This window comes from Podarcis bocagei (genome assembly GCF_964188305.1).
Source record: "Podarcis bocagei genome assembly, chromosome: 12".
NCBI lineage: Eukaryota > Metazoa > Chordata > Lepidosauria > Squamata > Lacertidae > Podarcis > Podarcis bocagei.
In genome coordinates, this window is record NC_138137.1 from 34,011,209 (window position 1) to 34,031,473 (window position 20,265).

The following is a 20,265-nucleotide window of genomic DNA, read 5'->3' on the forward strand; positions in this document are numbered from 1 at the left end:
GGGTGCAACTCAGGAGGAGGGTAGGGCTTGTGTGCCTCTGAGTGTGAGAATAAGGGGTAGCCACACCCACTTTTAGCCACACCCATTGCTATCATGTGCCCATCTCCAAAGGGTGCCCAAGGGTAAATGTGACCCTCAGGCTCAAAGGGGCCTATTCTTGTTCCACATCAACCTTTCCCAACCTTAGGTCCCCATATGTGGTTGAAGTACAAACAGCATGGCCATGGGGCTGGAATGAAGTGAATCATAATCCAACCACACCTGGGAAGCCGAGGTTGGGAAAGGCTGCTCTAGATAATGTTTTCTCTCTATGTACAAACTCATCGTCTTCCATTTTGTTCACTCAACCAGTCATCCCTTAGCACTGAGACATTCCCCCCCTCCCCCCGCAATCTCCATAGATTTATCAGTCTTATCATTTGCAGTTAAACCTTTTTCAAATAACAAAAGGCTCCCCAACGGGTGATCACTTCAAATTAAGTTGCAACCATGACTGCAGCCATCTGCATTTGTTTTGCACGATTCATTACTTTCAACTGCGTGACCTCATCTCTCAAGCAGTTGCTGTGAAACACAGTTGCTCAAAAAAAAGTCATGTGTGCATATATTAATGGCAGGAGCCGTTCCGTTCTTCATGTTGGTCCTACGATAGCACGTCCAGGAATCAGCTGGGCAGTGCACATAACCACAACCTGTGGTTCTTGCAGCAATTATTTGGCAGGGAGAGAACGCTTTTAATTATGGCAACCAGAGGACCTGCTGGTGCAATTAAAAATTCCTGGCCAAATTATCAGTAATCCCTTAACCTAGAAATTCTAAGTGTCAGAATTCATGACTCATGAGTTGTATTAGCTTATTTATCTAATTGCAATAGCTCTGCACCCATTGTGGGCTACTAACAAACTTACATAACAAAAAAACGGTGATTGCCTTGAGGACAAGATGTAATTTAGATTTCACCCACAGGGGAGATATAATCTTACTATATTGAAAAGTGGGTCTTTGACTCTTACTGTGAAGGCATCATTTTCTCTTCTACTCTGTATTTGTCAGATGTTGTGTTGGTTCTGTTCTGCTGCAGGTCATCTGCCATCAAAAACTACATTATTTGTCTCACTACCCATTGTGGTGAAATTATGTAAGTTTTATAATTTATGTCAATAATTATGTTAATTGCCTTCCAATAGAAGTTTAAATCTAAAATTTTAGTTTTTCATCTCATCACATTTTTGGCTTTGAGGGTTTGAAATTTCCCAAAAAAACCACACAACCATTTTGGCTTTGTCAGGCTACAGAAAAACCTTAAAGGCTCAGGCCAGCATTGAGATACGTCAAAACTAAAAACACCAATCTCTTCAGAACTTCATGGGCTTTAATATGATATGCTACATAATGGACTTACTTTAAAATTTAAACTTTTTCTCTAAACTAAAACATCCCAAATGGTGCAACCTTTCCCCACAGGTTTACCCGTATTTTTCGCTCCATAAGACGCACCAGACCGTAAGACGCACCTAGTTTTTGGAGGAGAAAAACAAGAAAAAAAATATTCTGAATCCCAGAAGCCAGGACAGCAAGCGGGATCACAGCTCAGCTCCCTGGCTTCTGGGATAGCCGTGTGCAGCCTCTCCCTGGCAGCAGGATGAAGGCTCCTGTTGCCCGGAGAGGCTGCGTGTGGCTAAGGCTCCCCCAAGAGCCGCGCTCCCTTTAAAGAGCATGTGGAGCATGTGTGCGGCTCTTGAGGGCTTTTCCCCAAGGAGGGAGAAGGGCTCCACACGGCTCTTTAAAGAGAGCACTGAGCAGAGTCTCCCACCTTCATTCGCTCCATAAGACACACACACATTTCCCCTTACTTTTTAGGAGGGGGGAAGTGCATCTTATAGAGTGAAAAATACGGTATATGGACCAATATAAACTTCTGTTTGCACATTTGTATGGAAGTAAGTTCATTAGACTTGCAGAATCCAAATAATGTGCTTACAGTTCAAATGGAAAATTGTGAAGCTTGTGCTAGACTTATTTTCATCAAGATGTGGGAAATGGTCGATTTGGATGTTTGGGTTGTGAATTTCAGCTTTCTGAAAGTGACAATCATCGCAGGGCAGCCTTATTAAAGCCAATAGGAGGCTTTGGTTGGAAAAATGGATTGCTGGCATAATGAGTTACTCAGATTTCCCCCCCCCCCCAGGTCATTTTGTTTGCTTCTGCATCCTCTTGCCAACGAGTGCATTTTTTTCCAGAGGCATCTCAAAGGTTTTCTCTGTTCTGCTACAGTGGAAGAATTGATTCATTTGTGAAGGGAAACTTCAGCGGGGGCAGTAGGGGGGGACACAGCAAAAGACAGATATATCTATATTTTGCTAAAAATACCTTTTGGTTCGAACCACAAACAGCACATTGACAGTGCTAAAGTGATAATGTCGTAAGACAGAGGGAATCATTTTCAGTGTATTCCAAATTCAATTTCGTTTGTGGCCTCTGTGCTTTATTTCATGTTTAGAACACTGACATTACATGATTCCTGCACCTTAATTTTTTCATTTACTGGGCTTTGCATTATGAGTAATGTGCGTAGCATGTAACGTGTGTTGTTTATGTGGTGCATATTTCATTTAGACTTTTCTTCTGGTTGGCTATAAACATCTGGTCTGCAAAATGCTGATGAAATGCACAGCTCTCTCTCTCTCTCTCAGTTTACCCTATATGTTGGTGTTAAGGGCACCTGCTGAACTGGAAATGTGGAGTGTGATCAGCTGTTATTGCTAAGCAGAAACCAAACAAAATGGTGGTCCATGCCTTTTCCACCTGGGAAAAGACCATAGGGAAGTAGTATGACATCCATTTGTTGGTGAGCTATAATTCTCATCATTCTTGATCATTGGCCATGAGGCTGATGGTAGTTGTAGTCCAACAACATCTGGAGACCCAGGGTTAGGACGGTCTTAGCTAGTCCAAATATAACTGCACCTTAACTATGTGTGATGTCCTTATTTCATTCAAGAACTATAGCAACCACTTAGACCAATAATCTCATACCTTCTGTTCTGATTGGGGTTCCCTTGCCACCCTCAGTTCCACTAGAGTCTTCCTTCACATTTCCATCTTTTGAGATCCAACAAGATCTGGGACCAGACCAGGGTTAGAAGGAAATAATACGTTTTAATGTTCTGTGGTTTATTTACTGAGAGTACAGCCAAATAAATATATGGAAAAATAGGGCGGAGGGCAGGAAGAGAATTAGTGTTAATGGATATATGTCCACTTATATGTAGATAATAGTTTGACATGTACCATAGCGGGAGTCTGGGGAGCAGAGGGACTAGGAGAGCATTAAACGGAAACTAGTGCTCACATCCTCCATCTCAGCAGCCCTTGAATGAGAAGCTTCCACTGGCACAATTCTAGCAATTTCAATCATATGCTACTCTGGCAGAATCAACTTATTGGGAGACTCCAATAACTAGAAGACTCCCTGGGAAATCTTCCATTGGCTTTACAGTGATGATGCCAGATCTCTATGTACATACATGTGTAGAATGAAGTGCAGATTGTTCAGCCTCTTGTACTCATAGGATTGTAATTCTCAGACAGTGAATTATAGAGACAGTGTGCCTATGTTTATAGTCTCTTGGTGAGTAGCGTGGAAAGAGATACAAGAAACCAAGGGACTGCTGCCTGTGTGTTACCTTATCCACAAGAGATGCTGCTTCTGCACTGCAGAACACCATGCCCAGCAGGTGTGTTCAGTGCATACCACCACCTGGAGAGCACTTCCATCACATTATGAGATGTTCCACTCATCAGGTGTGCAAATTCTGCCCATCTTCATTACTGTTACTCTTCCAAGACTTGAAGGCAGATTGTCTGAAGTAGAGAGATTGCGTGTACTCATGTAGACTCTGTGCACAATGCACAACTCTAATTTTCCATGTATATCCCTCATATTACACAGTCATCCTTCTGCTCACCGAAGGTGGTGGGGATGAGGTCAGAGCCAGCACACTCATCCCTGCTTCCTTTCTCTCAGATATTGTATTCCTAGATCAGAGGAACAGCTGAAGAGGCCTATTGTTTAGGTTGCAACAGATAAGCCTGAGTAGACATGGGGAAAGTTGACACATGGATTTGTTGCAGGGCCTGGTCCCTGCGTTTATGTCTTTGTTATCTGCCCTGTTGTTGCTGGTTGAGTGACTGCTTTAAGTTTGGGGACTGTCTGTAAGCACCAAGAGGCCTACCACTCAAGGCCTGTGAGAGGCAAGTGTCATTGTCCAATATGAGCTGTAGATCAGAAATTCCTTCCAATTGCTGTTGGACTTCAACTCCGTCAGCGTGACCAATGGTCAGCGATGATGAAAGCTGTAGTCCAATGACACATGGAAGGGTATCAGTTCTCTAGCCCTCCTATAGATTGTGAATGATACATCTGAGTGGCTTTAGTCAGAAGTTATAGACCACAACATTTTCTCATCTAGGTCTTCCCTTTAGTAGATTATTTGTGGGTACCAGTCAGGTCCCATTGTGCTGCTTTTTCACTTCACTGGGTGGGAACTGTAGTCTTAAGAATTGCCTAGTGTAAATCCTCTGGTTGTGAGTCTCACTGAAAGAAAATTCAGCTGAAATGCCGGTATCAGAGCAAAGCACGCTTAGCACCTGAACCGAGTACAAGGTGGTTCATCTCCTGAACTCTTTTAAGTGCAGCGTTTTATTCTACTCTTTATGGCATAATCTTCTTCAAACTACCCACTGTGTGCAATGCTGCTGAGAAAAGAGAGCCTGGTCTTCCAGCCTCAGAGCAACCCTTCCAAAATCACAGCCGGCACAAACTTTTGAAAGAGACAAAGCAGGGGACGGGAAAGGAGGAATAACAGGAGTGACTTAGAACTATTTCCAGCCAGGCTGTTCCAAGTGCTGATAGAAAAAAGACTTTGTGGATAGCTGGGCTGTGAAAATGTGCTCTGTCTCACCTGCCTCAGAACCCAGCAGATCTCTCCACGATGTGCAAGGACTGTATTGTATTTCAACCAAAGTGGTGTGCTGCATTGAGTGCGCGCGCACACACACACACACCAATATCACATTATATCACTGGGATAAATGAAAAAGGGAATAGATAGAAGAGGTAAAGAACAAGAGAACAAAATGAAATGAGGTGGTGAGAAAGAGAGAGAAGCAGGAAAAGTTGGAGAGGGAATATAATAATGTTTGTGGCATTGTTAGGCAGACACCAGGCATTCATGTCTCCAGCTAACATTCATAGGGTGTGTTCCAAAGGATTCCATCTCACAGTGTGGCATTTTAGCATCCTTTTAAAAGAAAGGCTCCCTGTGACAAGATAAAATTGCAGGAAAATGGAACGAGCTATGTGTGTGTGTGTGGAGAAATTCATTTGGCTGATTCCTAGCATGTCCTTCAATCAATCATCAATACCAGGGTGAGTTCCATCATAACAGGAATAAAACAATCAAATGTACCAAAATCAATTTTTAAAAAATGAAAACCATGATATAAACCTTTTAAGTCAGTGCTTTTCTTTTTCTTCTGGTAAAAAATGAGGTCGGTACTCATTAGTTGATAAAAGTGCCATTGGTGACAGTAGAAAATGGCTGACAAGGGTAGCAGAAAAAGAAGTAATGAATATTGTCACACAGACAAAAAGCACTTGTCTTAATTTTAGTACAGGCGGATCCTCAGTCAGCAAAAGGCAGTGTTACATCAAAGCCCAAACATAAACCTGGGAAAAGAGATGTGTTTTAATCTGGTATTAAAAAGTCAATAAGGTCAGTGTCAGCTATGTAAGCACATAAGAGTCCAGCTGGATCTGGCCAAAATCCTATCTAATCCAGCACCCTGTTCTCACAAGGCAGATACCTACGGAACTCCCCCAAGCAGGACCTGGGCACAACAAGGCTCTTTCCACTTGCAATTCCCAGCAGCTGTTACCCAAGCGCCACCCAGCTGCCTCTCAGAGGGAAGGCATTCCACAGGCACACTGCTGCCACAGAGAGGGTCCTTGTCTATAATGAAAAACAAGCCCAATGCATTACTTTAGGCAGGGCACTCTACAGCGCCCCCCAACTGCCCTGGGTAGAACAGCCTTCTCCAACCAGGTGTCCCAAAGAAGGACTAAAACTCCCAACAGCTTCAGCTTAGTGTGGCTGATGGGAGTTATAGTCCCAAACCTCTGCTGGGCAGCAGGTTTAGGAGGCTGCCACAGAACGGTGTAATGGCAAAGCTTATAATTCAGATATAAGGAAGTTAATCATTTGAGGATTTGCCTTAAGGCATCTTCCTCTTGGTGTGTGATGGTGACGGGACACAAACCTGCATCTCTCTGTGGTAATTTTCTTCCCTTCATTATCCATCAGAAGGAAACTGGGAGCGGAGAAAAACTTTTGTTTGTCCCCTGCTGGCCCCTGAGAAGGAAACTTTTGCCTGCTTCTTCTGCGGGTAGCGGCAGGGCAGATATGAACTTGCAGGAGAGGGAGGCATCAGTGCAGACTTTTGCCTCCTTTGGCAAAAAAAAAATCGTAGATCCAGCACTGGGGGGGGGGGGGATCTGAAATTGGAAGCACCAATAAATACCTTACTCCAAAGGGCATCTCATTGTGTTCAGCGGCATGGGGGTGGCATTGAGGGCCCTCCTGAACTGGCACTGGGTGCTGCCGGGTTACAATAAAATTAACTCACTGGCAAAGTGGGATATGCCAAGAGAAGGGTGAAAAGGGTTTGGAGGGGCCTGGAAAGCAAGACCTGTGAGGAAAGGTTGAAGAAGCTGGGTTTGTTTAGCCTGGACATAAAATGGCGAAAAGAAGCAAGTTGCAAAGAGAAAATACTGGAGGAAAAGTATCCCTCCCATTCTAGCCTCACAGGTGTGTGTGTGTTTTAAATAAAGTCTTTAGGGGGGTAGAAGCTTTACTGAGTCCCAAGTGGGGTGTCAGTTTAAAATAATCTTTAATTATTTGCTACGGAAGATAAAGATGCACCCAAACTGAATTCTGGACTGGTTGAAAACCTGATTTTGCTATTGCTAAATTAATTAGAAGTGAAAGAAAGAAGAGAGGTGAATTTCATCATCATCATCATCTGAAAAATACATGTTATCATAGATTCATTCTCTCCCCCCCCCCCACTCTGACCATGAGCTGATGTACATTTTCAGGCAACAAAATAAAAGAAATTTGTCAGACTTCAGGTTACCCTGCTCTTGGAACACGTAATAGCAAGGCAAAAATTTAAACCTCCCCCCACGTGGCCCAAAGCAAATTGGCCATTTTCATCCGACGACGCAGCACGAACAGCTTCTCTCAATCACATATAATCATTCAGAGCTGTGGTTTTTCGAGAGGAGCAGAGGGAGACACTACATATGCCATTCTGAAAATGACCTTACAATCATACCCACCTCAATTATTGTTGAAAGAGTTAGGGTTTATTGTTTTTCGTTTTCAAAAGGATTTATCTTAAAGCTCGTGTGTGTGTGTGTTTCCCTTTTGCACTTTTCAGAGTACTTCTGCTTTTCTTGTTGTTTACCTGCACTTAGATGGGCATGATTTACACGAAGTAAAGAATGAAAATCTGTGGAAGTGATGAGATGTTTCAGGTCCTGCCTGAAAGAGATGAATCCTTTCCAAAAAGGCAGCCCAAAATGTTCCGGGGTGTACCTTCCTGGTGTTGGTTCCAGTCAGAGGTGATGATGGTGTAAGTGTTCTGAGTCTGGAACAACAATCGCAATGGGAGGCCCCTTCAGCCTCTCCTGGATGCAGCCATGAACTGAGTTCCTTTTTCCTTTTTCCCTTTTCCCTTCAGACTTTCGGCTGATCCTGTTGATTCCATGCTGGCACAGCATCTGACTTTTTAAAAAAACCCAATTCAAACCCTGACAGTGATTCATTAGGGCTCAGGAAGATGGTTATAATAATGCAGATAATTTGCTTCTTTAAGATGCAGCTAATGCAAAAATTAGCCCTGATGAAATGAGGACATGCACACCAGGCATTTGAATCCGCTTGAGCCATCTACTTAATTCTGAGCAATTCTGTTGCTCATTGAGCCAGATTAACTGAGCACAAATGCCAAAGTCAGAGGGCCAGGGGAAGTAATTTCAATTTCTGAACATGTTAGCCTGTGGCAATTGTTTTAAAGGATAATGTGGGGGGGGGGGCACGGGCGGACAAGGCCATTTTCCTCAACCAGGGCCATCCAGCCCCAGGTGTAAGGTGTTGGACAGGCAGAGACACTTCTGGATCAGCTGTGTGACCAGGTTTCCCACGGGCAACTAGATCATCCAACTAATCCCTGCATAAAAGCAGGATTGAAGTCACTGGCCATCAGCTGAATTCAATTGCACAGTTGATCCTGGCAGAAAGCAGCTTTGCCAGCCCTATGCTTTGCACTTTGCTGAGCTGGCCAAACCCCATCAGCAGCCAAACTGTCCAGAAAGCCACTTTGAAATCACTGCCCATCAGCTGATGAGTGGCAAGTTCCACTCTGCTGGACCAGCTGTACATCAGAATTCTCTGTGAGCAGTTCAATAGGGCAGCTGATCTCTGCAGAAGGCAGCTTTGACGTCTGTACACGCGACACGTTGCCTAGCATAGGTCCTGCAAATCATCATTATTAATTAATTTTCTATACCATGCTTCATCCATGGATTTACAATATAAAAACACACAAATACCTAACATAGACCCTGTTCCCCCGTACACAATTTAAAAGGCCATCAATTGTTTAATTAGCCAAATGCCTGGGAGAAGAGGAATGTTTTTGCCTGGCACAAAAAAAGATACGTAATGAAGGCTCCCTGGGGATAGCATTCCTCAAGCAGGGAGCCACCACAGAAAAGGCCCCTTCTCATGCGGAGGAGGCACACAAAGAAGGACCTCCGATGATGAGTGCAGGATCCTGGTTGGTTCATATGGGGTGAGGTGGTCCTTGAGGTATTGTGGTCCTGAACCTTTAAGGCTTTATAAGTCAAAACCAGCACTTTGAAGTGGCATGCTGAAGTAGCTCGACCGAATATGTGGCGCAGTGGATTATATGCTCAAACCATCTTGCCCCACCCTCTGGAAATGACCATCCGCATAAGAATGGAAGCGCTGGAAAGTGATGCCACCCACCCTTAACTCGGACAGCCACTCTAGAAGGATACCGTTGTTGATGGTATCGAGAAACGCTGAGGAGAATTAACAAGGTCACATCCCCCCCTCCCGACAGAGGTCAACATACAGGGCAACCAAAGCAGTTTCTGTGGGAAAAGTGAGCCTAAACCCCAGTTGCAGTGGCTCTAGAAAGCAAGTTTCCCCCAAGAGCGCCTGGATCTGGTCCACAACTACCTGCTGAAGAGCCTTGCTCAAGAGGGGGAGGTTGGCAACTGGCTCCAAGGTGGAAGCTCACCAGTCTGAACCAGTGCTTTTTTTTCTGGGGGGAGACAGGGGTACGCATATCCCTAAACATTTTGTGAATCTAGGTTTGGCTTCATTGAGGGGCAGTATTTCAGTATGAGTAGGAAAATTAGAGTCCCCCCAAACATATTTTTTTAAAGGAAAAAAGCACTGAAAAATTCTGAAAAATTATTCAGAAGAGCATGCAGATTCCAACTCATCAGTTGAATGTTTTCGAATTCTCAAGGTGGCAGATCCCATCCACCTCTACTTCATCCGTGTTGGGTAATGCTGGTTAAATATAGGCCTTCCGTTTAAAGATGGGTATAGATTTTGAGCACTGTAACGTCAGAGAGTAAAACAAAATTATAGCCTTAGTGCTGTAATGTTGCCTGCAACAAAATCCAAATCATCACCACTGCCAAATAGACCTGATCAACATATGTTCTTGTGTATGTACTTTTCACAGAATTATGGCCAAATACACTGGCTGCCACACAATGCCAATCAATATTAAGGCCCTAAAATAAACCAGTTCCCAGAAAAAGGACTTTGCAAACAGCTTGAATATATATATATATATGTATAGTGGGGGTGGTTCTCCAAATTCTACAGTTCAAAGAAAGATATTTCTACTGACAGTTCTGCTAGCTTGAAGAAAGAACCGCAAAAAAAGTTTTGGCAGCAGTTGAATCATTTGGCTTACCTTAAACATACCAGCCAGTGTTGGCAGCTGAGGAACATGGAGCAACTCAGCGGTCAAGCTAATTCACAGAGGTGATGTTATTTCTATCCTTACATAATAATAATAATAAAGAACAAGCAAAAAGACGTTGAAATGAGCCACAGCTCAATTTTAAGCCGGCAGGCAAACACACCAAAGAAATTGCAACAACAAAAAGCAACCACATAGTGCCTCTTCCTAAGCATATTCACTCAGAAGTAGATATGACCAGAATTCCCCTGTCCTTTTCGTCCTTCACTCCATTAGTGGTGTAAAAAGTAAAGGTAAAGGGCCCCCTGACCATTAGGTCCAGTCATGACCGACTCTGGGGTTGTGGCACTCATCTCAATTTATTGGCCAAGGGAGCCGGCTTCCGGGTCATGTGGCCAGCATGACTAAGCCGCTTCTGGCGAACCAGAGCAGCACATGGAAACGCCGTTTAACTTCCCGCTGGAGGGGTACCTATTTATCTACTTGCACTTTGACGTGCTTTCAAACTGCTATGTTGGCAGGAGCAGGGACCGAGCAACGGGAGCTCACCCCGTCATGGGGATTTGAACCGCTGACCTTCTGATCGGTAAGTCCTAGGCTCTGTGGTTTTAACCCACAGCACCACCATTAGTGGTGTAGTAGAAGGGAAGATCAATGGGGGGGGGGTGTTAGCTCCAAGACATTCCCAATTGCTACCAGGGGATGCCAGGAATTGAACATGGGGCCTTTTGCATGCAAAACAGATGCTCTGTCACTACGCTAAGGCCCTTCCCCTATTGTTCCCATGAACTTTACGGAAGCTCTTTCATTGAGGGGAAAACGTCCAAGATTCTCAATAAAAACTGATTAGGGCATTATTATTTTCCTGCTGCAGCACACCTAAGTTTTTACAGCCCCAAGCAACTCTCTTAGTGAAACAGAGTTAAATTCAGGAACCCCCCTTCATTCTTTCTACTCACTTGCAAGAGATGGGCAGCCGATCTGAATCTATGTGCCTCCTTTGCCTAAGAGCTGTGCCACTGATGTGATGCTCTCCTCCTGCCTTTATTCCGAAGCGAGTTTCATCTAAATTAGGCCAGTAATCATTAAGGAAAGGCTACAAAGTAAGTCCGTAGTATTCCGACGACGACAGATGCTGAAGTAGCTCAACCAAATGTGTGGTGCAGTGGAAGTGGAAAAACAGGAACATTCCAGTTCGTAAGTCACACGCTGAACCAATATGCTACTCTGGCAAACCCAACCAACACATGGACTGGCATGGAAGAATGTTATAGGCTGACAGGGGTGCCAACTTGAATAAAATACTGGGGATGGGGCAGGTAAGCCTTGCCCCACATAACTGATCACAAGACGTGGCGGATACCATTTGCATGGCAATGCCCATTAACTGGGGGGGTGGCTGGCCCCCTCAAATATATTGGGGGGGGGCAAAGGGACCTCAGTCCCTAGGAGTTTGCTCCTATGTAGGCTGATTTCTTTTCCATCAACCCCAGCCAGCATAGTAAATGATCAGAGGTGATGTAGTCAAATCTCTATAGGCCCACAGCTTCCCCACACCTGCTGTAAAGAGATATACAACAAAGCTAAGAAACATAAAGCAGATGTTATTGCAGGTTTGACCACACACACACACACACACACACACACACACACGTACGTGTCTTGTAGCCCAGTAAACCTGGTATTTGGTTAGTGATTTGATGGCTGCTTCTGCCAAAATCTAACTCTTAAATATTCCCATATGCTGCTGTTTACAACCTGTTGATAAGCTGTGTCCCTAGAGAGTCCCCTAGCTATGAAAAACAGCATTATTACTTGCATGAAGAGGAATATTAATGCACATTACGGGCAGGGGGGCGTTGTTACTATTCAGCGGCCCACAGCAGTTTAATAAATGCTTTCTCCTTTATAGAAATTGATAACAGGTACCACATTATATTGAAACAAGCACCGCTATAAGAAAAAGTGCTGCCTTCTTGATACAAACAGGAATACAATTGCAATGACCCAAGAAAGTGAATTATTTCAAGCATCGCTCAATGTGAGCAGCAGCCCTCAACGTACATAAAAGCACAGACAGATGTCCATCTCTAATGGCAACATTAATATCCAGAGGTCCAAATTCAAGGCAAACTTTATTTTTCACAGATCCAATCATTATTTTGTTTCCTTTCTTTGGTTCAGTTGTTTGCTCTGCGTGAAATGCATTGTGCTGGAGCTGAGAAAAAGAATCTGCTTTGCGAGGGCAATTTTGCCAAGTGAATGTGAGGTCTATTCCTCACTAGTCACTTTCTTCCTTGAATTCCAGATAAACGTTATGGCTTCCCCAAAGCTCAGCTTCACCTCCTGTATGAATTCTTCACATGGCGATTGAATAGATGAAGGTGGCAGAGCTCAAAATCATTGCCCACAGAAGTTTTAATATGAGGATGGATAATTTTTTTAAATATATTGAGTCTCAGATTTTATATATGCTGCTGAAAAGAGTTATCTCCTAAGAAGTAGTGTTTCCTAGGGAGCATAAAGTAATGCTTGGAATATCCTTCTTGAAATTCTATTACTGAGCGGGATCCTGGGATCTCACACACCCTGGAGTGTCAGCAATGGCGTTTTGATGGTGGAATGACAACCTCTTGGGATCCAGCTGGCATTGTCACCTTCCTTTTCTTCTAGGCGTTTGAATAATCTGGGAACACGGATCTGTGCAATGGTATGGGGACAATGGATTGATTCTGTACTGTTCCAAGTATTGTTGTTTAAATGCCATTTATGTAATTTTAAACGCTGCACACACACCCCTTTGAGATCATCCATGATGAAGGGTGGAAAAAAAGTAAGCTACTAGAAAGAGATTCCACAAGCCCATGCATTAGTGTACAATATTTATTACTTTCCCATAATTTGTGGTCAATTCCTTTGACAAGACAGATTTCATTTTGAAATGAACTTACATTTGCAAGGAAATAAAAAGGCAATGAGCTTAAACATTACAGTAATATTTTGCTGATGCACACTCTTAAAGGACATGCACAATTCATAATCTGAAGACTCTGAACAAAGTTCTCTTTATATGGGTTCATAACCGCCTTTTGAGCAAAGAAGGGTGAAGTACTGCATTAGCAGCCCTTTTACAAAAAGACACAAAAACCCCCCACAAAAAACACCAACTAAATATATTAATATCTCAGCTTGTTTCCTTCTAATTTTGATTAGCCATATAGTACACAATTAAGGAAAATATACAGCCAAAATGGTACAACAGTGCCTTCCTGACAACTGAAGAAACAGAAAAGACAGTATAAAAATTGCATTTGAAAAGCCCACCGCACTGATTCAAAGTGCCTTCAAAGTCAATAGAAATACGGCACACATTTTCCCCATTTAACCAAACTCCATCAGTAGTCCGTTAGAGATACCCTTGTTCTCTTCATTGGGTAAAAAAACAAAACAAAAACCCTGCAATCTCTCTCCTATTATCTTTTAGGCCTATCAATGTCGTCGATAGCTGCTAACAGTTTTTGTCGTGCTTTCTTGTTGATGTGGGTCCCCAGACAAACATTCACCAGATTAGTCAACTGCTTGGCAGAATACTCCTGGGCAAAGAAAGCAAATCACATTTTAGTTTCAAGCAAGCGGAATGACACTGCCCAGAAAATAAGAAACGTATTGCTAAAAGAAAAAGAAAAGGAAGAAAATGCACCAAGGCAGAACCTGTCACTTTCTGAAGGAATATTCAAAGCCACACATGTGGCTATTATTTGTGGTTGTGAAGCTTAGAAGGGTGTTTTGCAACAAGTACGGCAGATTATCACGGGGAAATGCTTACAGTTTTAGTCAAGCGTTGGATGGGATGCAGTTCTGTGAATATTTAAACATCTTAAGGCACTTAAAATTTATTTTCCATTCTTCGGGGAAAAATATGCGAAACTGGCTAAGACTGAAAACAACCATGAAAGCAGATACTAAGAAAACAACACTGTTTCGGCAAATCTGTTTTTAGTGCTTCTGCTCACAGTTCCAATTTAGCTTCACCTAAAAGGATTTGAGGGGGGAAATTCAGCAATATTGTACCTGATCAAAAGATGAACACATTTCTTAAATAGTGTTTTAAGAAGGATAATTGTTAACTCTTACAAAAACACAGAAATGTGCCAGGGCACAGCTGCCTGTTTAAACAGAGCTCTCTCTTGCTTTAGACACTGCCAGAACATTTGAGTGATTATTTAACAGAGGTAAAGCTTTTAACATTTCTCTTGGGTAAGGGAGAAGGGTGGAAATGCTCTCAAAGTGGGTTTACGCTCATCCAAGAAAAGTAAATGTCTAGCCAGATTGAGAGCAATCCAGGATTACTGACTCAGTGCAACATTTGCAAGTTTTTAAAAATAATAATAATAAAAATGCAACCATGCACCGTTCCAACCAATGTATGGTGAAAATAACTAGGATTCTAACTTCACTGTTTAGAAGCTGCAATAGTCTCAGAATGAGGAGTGTACAAAAATAGCACTTTTAAAAAAGGCTCACATTTAGCAGAGCTATGTAAGTTCCAATGCAGACTATTTGGATGGATAAAGAGGCTGAAACAAGATTTGTGGAAGAAGTCGCTGAGAGTTAGGTAGGGAGTTATTATCCAATGTTAAAAGAAAATAATCTGCCAAGACATTTTTTCCCCCCTTTGCTCTGGATGATTAATTGGTGACCTTTGGTGGGTTTGCGCACTGTGTGCCTCAGATGTCTTGTTGAGTGAGAAAAGTTATGCATAGCTCTGACACATCCAATTCACTTTGTTTCCACATTTCCTTTGGTGCAAGCATATGGACTCCTTCCCAGCCTATTACCACCCAGAATCTCTTACGAGCTCACAGCTATTGTGCTACAATTATAGCGCATCATCAATAGAGCATAACATGATTGGGACTCATTTATGTTTACTTACGCCAGCCTTGGACAACCTAGCATATATATATGGAAGCGATTGTTCCAGTTTTTGAACATTCTTTCAGAAGCTGGACGTCCGACAGGGCTTCCGCGGCTTCCGATTGGCTGCAGGAGCTTCCTGCAGCCAATCAGAAGCTGTGGTTTGGAAAGTCAAACATTTAGGAAGTTGAACAGACTTCCAGAAAAGATTCTGTTCAACGTCCAAGGTAGGACTGCATTAGCGCACCCAAAGAACTTAACAGCCGTGGCCTCATGGATATTGTTTAGATCTGATAAATCCTAAACCTACAAGTAACAGAAGAGAGATTGCTTTTTATGGAAGGTACTTGGAGAACGTTTTAGTCCCTTAATTTATTCAGTACTGCATTTACATACCACCCATGTAATTAAGTTCCCAGGGCAGTTTATGAATCTATAGGCTTACAGTGATCTATTCTAACTTTCATGATTTTAAAATAAATTGATTTAATAGTTTAATATCTATAAGCTTTCATGTGTATAGTAAAACATGGTATAAAAATAGTTATAGGATAAATAACCAGAAAATGAGAAAGCAGTTGTTTTTCTGACTGATATATTATTCTCATTGCTTTCTTATACAACAACGCCAAAGTTATGGGTCAATTCCTTAATGATGCAACCAACCGCAGAAATAATCAAGAACTGTTCCTAATGGGCCTTCTAAACTTAGTATATTAAGCAGAAAGGAAGCAGTACAGGGAACAGACTGTTACAGAATGGAAAAGCACCAATCAAAAAGAAAGGGAAAAACACAGAAGCCAGGATAGGGGGTGGGGGGAGAGACACGCACCTCCATTATGCTAGGAAAATAGCTTCTTGAAATGAGCCCAACCAATTTCAGTTGTCAGACCCTTCTTTAGGGACTCATATCAGCCTGGGAGCCTATACCCTTCCTTGAAAGATTTAAACCCTATTTGGAAATCTTCCCTCTCATGTGATTACAAACACTGGCAAGAAAGTGCTGGGAAGTCGTCATCCCCAGCACATTTTTTCTAAACCAGGGATCCCCATATGATTTCCAACATTTGCTGTGACAAATAGTAGAGGCTCCTAGCTCCAATCAAATGCCCTTCAGCTCTCAATATGGGGCCTGTAATGCGTCTGAGGAGGGTGGGGCTTGCCAGTGTGCCCCCCTATTCTCCCTCATGTGATTCTAATGACATGAGGGAAATAAGCCTAGTGCTTATTCTCTCTCTCTCTCTCTCTCTCTCTCTCTTTCTCTCTCTCACGGGCCTTTTTATCATGGGGCAAGTGACTTCAGACCAAGTGGATGGGGAGGAGAGCAAGTTTATCGCTTTCCTTGTCAGCCACCTCTGCTTAAATTACATGGCCTCCACTGTTGCCTCAAGGATATTCCCCACAATTCCTACCCAATGAGAGGAACTAAAAATCCATGTCTTACCCTGTGCTCCTTGATCCAGCGTTCCATGTCATTTTCAGTCAAATAATAAGCCTTGATGTAGGTTTCAACAAATTCCTTATCCGGAATAGGTCTAATATCCGTGAGTTTCTCCAGCTTCATTAAAAATTGCTGAAAGTCCAGTTGCATCAAGGCACGCCCCTCGTTGCTACACTTTTTGACATTTGCGTAACTAAGACAGACAAGCAACAGATAAGTGTGCAGTCGTGGTTGCGCGGTAACTACTCTGACGTCCTCATCTTTGTGGGCAAATCGCCGCAGAATGCAGTAAAGATATCAAGCTGCTATTGGAGACTGATGTATTTACAGAGGACTAAAGGGACAACTCTCACATCACTTGTGAATACTCTTCTCTTGACCTTCAAGATGGCAATTGGTTTGGAAAATGAATGGTCTGAATTTGAATCTAGGGAACAAGTATGGGGTGCACCTAAACAGCCCAAAGTGATATTAATACTTCTGCAGTGATAAATTCTCTTGGTTAAATTGATGTTGGAGGGGTTGTAGCTTAGTAGGAGAGCATCTGCCTTGCTTGCAGACATTCCCAGGTGAACCCCTGGCATCTGCAGGTAGGGCTGGGAATGGTGCTGTCAGAAACCCTGGAGAGCCACTGCTGGACTGAGCTAGATGGGCCAATTGTTTGATTACTATGTTCCTAAGAACTTTGAGGTGCCGTAGCAGCTGTTCTGACCCAGTAATGAAGTGAGCAAGGAAAGGTTTCCCCTAATAAATAATATTGTTACACATGCACCGTGGCTCTGTGCTCAAGCTCAGTTCAAGAATTCTATTCCTCATGACTCCTATGCAAGGCAGCTGATGGACACATGTGGTGTGACCACTGCAGAACTTGAGATATAACCTGGAGACGATCTTCCCAAGGAATGGGGACCCTTGGCCCTCCAGATGTTGTTGGACTTCAACTCCCTTCATCCTTGACCACTGGCTATGCTGGCTGGATGTGATGAGAGTTAGAGATCCACAACCTATAGGAGGCCTGAAGATTCCCCATCCTTGATCCAACTCAAGGCTAAAGCAAGGTCCACACAGTCCAAGCTTCTCTGATTAATTAGCTCACATCATCCAAACTTTAAGGTTTTACAAGAAAAGAGCAGGGTTGAACCATGTGCTACAAGGCAAGGAGAGGGACCCACAAAAAAATTAGAAAAGGTGTCATTATCCACTTACCCTTCTACAATAGTTCTATTAGCTAGTCGTATACAATGCTCCCAAAGAATATTTGACACTGGCAATGGAATACGAACTCTCTTAGAAACCTCATTCAGCTGCCTGTTAAACTGTTCAAATTCCTAATAAAACATAAAGGGATATTAGTCAGTGGTGGCAATACATACAAAACATACCTATCTAGACACGAAAACTCATTTATATAGAGGGAGCAAAGGGAGGCACAAATCACAATGATACAAAATGGAGAGAAAATGGATCTCATTTATGGTTATCATGAGGGCTGCCGCTAAACTCCCTTATCATCTAAAATTCTGTAGCTAAATTAAGATTTGCTTTTGGAACATGGGGAATGTTCATATGGCATGAAGTGTGTTCACGCTGCTACTTTATCCTTGGTCAGCCCATTGGTTCAGCTAGGTCTGCTCTGATTGGCAGAAGGATTTGCAGGGTCTCAGGTAGGAGGCGGGTCTTTCATGTCACCTGATACTTTAACTGCTGATGCCAGGGTTTGAACCTGGAGCTTTCTGCATGGAGGCTTACCTAACTCAACCTAGGCTAGTATGTGCTGATGCTTCTAGTGCACTCCAGGGCATGCCACCACTTTTCATACTGTAGCTTCCATAGTTTTGGAGCAATTAAATAGTCCAGCTGGGTGTGTGGCAAGAACCTGGCTCATGCTGTGATATCATGCACATATGTGGGAGCATCCTAGACCACACAGCTCATGGGATCTACAGCTCCAATGATACTTCACAAACATGGATATGGCGTATCCAATCCAGTAAATTCAACTTATTACTGAATCAGAATTGGCAGGATTTGTCCATCCCTAAAGAATACAAATATAAACTCATAAAATGCACTACATGCAACACATACTAAACATATTTTTATTATAGTCAGCCTGCGTGAAGTGTGAGTTACTAAGGAAAAAGTTAGTCTCAATTAAGGATTAAAACTGGGAAGAATTAGTACGGAACAGTAGCCTACAAATGGAATTCATAAAAATATATAATTTGGTGATTGGATAAAATTAATTCACATATCCCCAAGTCAGTTATTCTTGTCCAGGAAATGTAAGGACAACAGAAGACAAAGGCTACCATCCTATGCACACTCACTTGCAAGTAAAGTGGGGCTTACTTCTGCTTATGATTGTACTAGTGAAGGACTAATGCTTACAGGTACGTCTGGGAACGCAGATAGTCTTTAGCAGATAGACATAAAACTCATAATGGAAACGAAAAGAGGGAAGGTAATTGCAGACGATTACTCCTCAAGGTCAATCTGACCAGATTCTGGCACCACCAACAATTAATTAAATTAAGCTTGGCTTTCCTTCTATATTTGTGGTCTCTTGTGACAGGCTTTTCATATTTCCAGCTAAGAGAATCCCATAATGCTCTTTGTTAATGATATATACCAACTCATGAACCGAATTGAACTCCAGCAGGTCTCCTACTCTCACTGCTGGCAAGCTACCCACAAGTCTTCAGCTTTAATAATGGGAAAACAAATATTTTTAGCTCTAGCAACGCCAACAAAAAATAGGTTAGAGAAAAACATCCAGCTGAGAATGTGTTGCACAGGATATATAAGAAGGCACCAACAGAAATGATTTCTGTCTTTGTTAGGTCATTAAAATGCAATGCAAGAAAAGAGATACTCACCTTTAAAAGAGAATCTACATAAATGTTGTGTTGTGACATGATTTCTTTCACATCCCATTTCACATTTGCCATTAGCAGCAGCATCTGTTCATAATCAATTGCTTTAGCAGCTACAATCCAGTATATAGGTTTACGGAGTTCACTGGCTGTTGAAACCGTCTGGAACGCAAGGAGAATCTGGTGTAATTAACAGCATTTTCTTCCTGTGGTACAGGAAAACTTCACATAAACTGCACAACACATCACTGTGTCATGCAGGTGATATAGCCATTCAGGAGAAATCAATGAATTCCACCCTTAAAAAATAAAAACAGTGGATGTGTGCAGAATCCTGACCTGTGAATAGAACTGCTGAAGAAAAGGTTTCTTGGCTGGAGGCATTACAGCATCAAGATGAGACTGGAGGAACTCAAACTGCTCAGCTAAAAACACTCTGAGAAACAAAAGAGAAAAATCCATTGTGACCTCGGTACAAATATTAGAAAAAGTTATTGCCTCCAGAAGATAATACAAGAGCCTTTTGGACCAGATCCCTGTCTACGTCGGTCGTATCCTGCAGATACAACTCCCAATATCTTTTGTGATCTTCTAGCTTTAACGGCTTTAAAAGGGAATTAGTCAAATTCATGAAGCATAAGCCGACCAGTGGCTATTAGTCATGATAGCCATATGAACACCCCCACCCATCTTCAGAGATAATATGCTTCCAAATAGTAATTGCTAGGGAACAACAGCAAGAGAGGCCTTCTGCGTCCTGCACGCGGCTATCTCTTAAGGACCTGGTTTGCCCCTGACGCAAAGAGGATGCTAGACTAGGGAGGCCTAGGCTAGGGGGCTCAATTTGTTTAGCTCTTGCTCACTAATTTTACGAACCACATATCTCTGTAAGAAATCTCCCAATGGCGCCAACGCTTTGTCTCTGTTACAAAGTGA

The 20,265-nt window shown here is 42.7% G+C and overlaps 1 protein-coding gene and 1 long non-coding RNA gene across 3 annotated transcripts in view; both read right to left on the reverse strand.

The window, feature by feature from the left end:
• Positions 1–1,013: 1,013 nt before the first annotated feature.
• LOC308569338 lies at positions 1,014–4,040 on the reverse strand. Of its 2 annotated transcripts, XR_014000672.1 has the most exons (4): positions 3,969–4,040; positions 3,687–3,864; positions 3,037–3,122; positions 1,014–1,086 (listed from the first exon to the last, which is right to left on the reverse strand). It is a non-coding gene; the product is annotated as an uncharacterized lncRNA (long non-coding RNA). The 2 variants fall into 2 exon arrangements; XR_014000673.1 differs by having other exon boundaries at positions 3,687–4,032.
• Positions 4,041–12,964: 8,924 nt separating this feature from the next.
• The window catches only part of VPS50 (VPS50 subunit of EARP/GARPII complex), an 83,218-nt gene continuing 75,917 nt past the window's right edge, over positions 12,965–20,265 (reverse strand). Inside the window, exons 24-28 of the mRNA XM_081163076.1 lie at positions 19,669–19,765; positions 19,333–19,491; positions 17,660–17,781; positions 16,457–16,646; positions 12,965–13,688 (exon numbers count right to left, since the gene is read on the reverse strand). Coding sequence (XP_081019202.1) covers positions 13,569–13,688; positions 16,457–16,646; positions 17,660–17,781; positions 19,333–19,491; positions 19,669–19,765 — 688 coding nt within the window. The 3' untranslated portion in view covers positions 12,965–13,568. The remainder of the gene's footprint in view (positions 13,689–16,456; positions 16,647–17,659; positions 17,782–19,332; positions 19,492–19,668; positions 19,766–20,265) is intronic.